The following is a 3265-nucleotide window of genomic DNA, read 5'->3' on the forward strand; positions in this document are numbered from 1 at the left end:
TAATGTCCGTATGCTTGAAATAAATATTTCTAAGAAACCAATATACATTTTAAATAAATGGATTACTTAATTTTGCGCTATTTTTCGTTCAATGAAATACTATAAATTCCTTTTTGCCATATTTTTCGTTTAATGATTATCCTATAAATTACGTTTTGTTTTGTGGTATTTAATTATCGCTTTCCGTTATAATTACGTTTACAAATTTCAATTGTTTTTTGTCAAACATAACGTTATTATAACGTTTCGAAGCCTTGATTAAGAGTGGTTTATAGTGTATACATTGTGAATATAATATGAATCCACAGACCCATGGCTTTTAACACTAGTGTACAAAAAGTAATACTACGATATTAATTTTATTACCAAAATAAATTTTTACTGTAAAATACTACATTTTTGAAATTTTAAGTAAGTAGGTACATGTTGTATTAAGCGCATTGGAGTTTGGCAGTTACGCATTAAACCTATATAGGAAAATCATTATATTGATTATGCTATTTTTATCCTATTATCAATATTTTATTGTGTTATTAGTTATGACAAATTTGAAATAGCATTTAATGATTTATTGAATGGAAATAAAAATTATAAAGGTATAAATATTTTTTTTTTTTATGATATTCAAAAAATCTAATCGTGAGTCAAAAGAAACATGCATAAACTAACTTATTATTCGAAAATAATAACTCATATTTAATAGGTAGTCATACTGAAAAGGAAATAAAATTAATTATATTTTAGTTGAAATAAATAGAGTACATACCTAAATCGTATGTATGAAAGGTATAATATGTTATAAAAATATTAACTTTTACTTAAATAAAATTATTCTAAGCATTTTTATGATTTAAAATTAATCTTTGTGAATATAGATTATCTAAAGAGTAAAGACATAAAATATTTAATAACAGTTTATACACTACCTATATTTTGTCTATTGCATGTAATGAAGATAATATTAGATAATATTTTTTTTTCATTCAACAGTTAGGTATTCAAAACCACAAAAAATTGCAAAGAAACATAAGGCTTGATTTATGATGATCCCCTTAAGTTCGATCGTGGGTCATATTTTACTCGAAAGTAAAATCTAGACGAATAACATTTATTTTAAAATTGAAATGAAAAATGAAAGTCGTGACGGATGGACAAGATGATTTTGTGGTGTAGGTATATACTAATAATTGTAGGTGAAGGCACCAACTCTTAATAGTTTTATCATATTGTGCTCAGAAAAAAAAAATGAATAAACAAACGAGTTTTTCTTGTCACATTAACGAAAAACTTTTCACTCATGTAAATGTTTAATATAGATAAACTTAGAATAATAACGATAACCTCGATTTATAATATATACCTAACAATGATAATTGTGACTTTTTTTTGCTTTTCACTTGTATATTTTATATAATAATAGTATTATAAATGAAAAAAAATAGCCACTGAGCCAACCCCGGCTCTCGAGTATTATATTATTACTATTATATATATTCAAACGTGTATATATATATATATATATATATATATATATATATATATATATATATATTAATATCATAATACGCCTTGGTATTAATAATAATGTAATGCGAGTTCATTATATAATATAATACCTCGCCGCCGTCGCACGAGCAACAGTCCCTCGCGGTGCGCCGGCCGATGTCCGGCACAAACTTTTGGGATAACCTTGTATTTCGATGGTAATTGAAAATAACTACCCCCCCCCCCCCCTGCCGCCGGCTAATGCTGGACGCGGTGGAAGTTTTACAACGAAAACGGCTTTAACATCCCAATAGTATGTATGTATGTGTGGCCTTTATGAAACGGATAAATACATATATATATAGGCACTATGTATGTATGTATTATACATAATAATTATATATATTATATACAGAGTATAATGACACTGGTCTATTATAAGAGGGTGTTTTGCTGGAGCGCTCGTTCCCGTGTCATCAGGGACGTATAATATAATTTCGGTTATTTTTCGTGGCCTGAGCTTTTAGTCAGGCCAGTTTTAACATTTCACCGGGCCGTTTAATGTGTATAATATACAATACATAAATGCGGGTTCGTAAACATTATTTCCTTTCCTATAATTCATATCGACTATATAATGTACTTTTCTATCGAAAGAATAAAAACAGATTATGATTGTAATAGACCATGGAATATGGATTTAAATGCAAATTAAATTATTTTCTGTATGTCCCGCACAAACAATAATTTTTAAACGCGAAATTCGTCTCATACATCAAATATCATATAAAAATGAAACTTTAATTTAATAGTTTTTGGAAACTTTAGGGGATTTTTTAAACTTTGATTGTTTTTTCATATATTTTATAAGAACGGATAGGTAACAATTTTATAAAAATTTACCGTAAACTATAACACAAATACAGAAGGTACTTAATAGGTGTTATTTATTTTAGCTTTTAGAATTTTTATTACGTATTTTTTACCTGCATACTAGACAAACGAGGTGGTCTGGTGGTGAGTGGTGACTGCGCAATGGTCTCACAAATGAAATTTTCGTCACGTGCAACTGTGCAAGTAGATAATATATATATACAAGTGAAAGATAGGTCATTTTATTTACGACTCATATCAATCACAATGACGTCAAATGTCGTAATTTTTAAATAATAACAGATTTTTGTTCAATAGTTTTTAATTGACACTATAGCTGAATTACCCGGCGTTGCCCAGAAAAAATCTGATTGTTCTACTCCTTTTGGATATTACTCGCTGTGGAATCAATGTTTTTTTAAGTGTAAGGGATATTATATTTTAATGTATAGTTTAAAGCCATCTCGACCTAACTTATTCTACTTGCGGATAGCGGTAGATCGCGGACCCCATGTGGTTTGTAAGTAAGTGTATAATTTAACTCTGAAGTATCAAATTCATACCAAGATTGTCGTTTTTACTTAATTCAACCTACGGTGGATTAATATATAATCAATTAATACAAAATCCTAACCTAACCATACTAAAATCCTACGAATAAAAAAAAAACCAAATATTTGTATGTATAGATAAATAAGAAAAAAAGGTGGGTAAGTGGATGTCGCTCTGCTGTACAGTAGGTTACAAGTGGGTCACTGTATAATGGACAGTATTAAATTTGAATTCAATGATATAATATCACTGTATAAGAAAAACGATTCTGAGCGGAGACGGTATATCAGTCTATGTATTAGACATATATATACTTATCTATGGTATTAAAAAAAAATTGACCTATAATAGGTAC

At 28.3% G+C, this 3265-nt stretch overlaps 1 protein-coding gene across 1 annotated transcript in view; it reads right to left on the reverse strand.

The window, feature by feature from the left end:
- Positions 1–3265, reverse strand: part of LOC100164061 (protein CDV3 homolog) — a gene marked incomplete in the record, with an annotated part of 15476 nt that overhangs the window by 5038 nt on the left and 7173 nt on the right. The window contains 1 exon segment of the mRNA NM_001162456.1: positions 2442–2461. Coding sequence (NP_001155928.1) covers positions 2442–2461 — 20 coding nt within the window.

The sequence above is a fragment of the Acyrthosiphon pisum genome, chromosome X (genome assembly GCF_005508785.2).
Source record: "Acyrthosiphon pisum isolate AL4f chromosome X, pea_aphid_22Mar2018_4r6ur, whole genome shotgun sequence".
Classification (NCBI taxonomy): Eukaryota; Metazoa; Arthropoda; class Insecta; order Hemiptera; family Aphididae; genus Acyrthosiphon; species Acyrthosiphon pisum.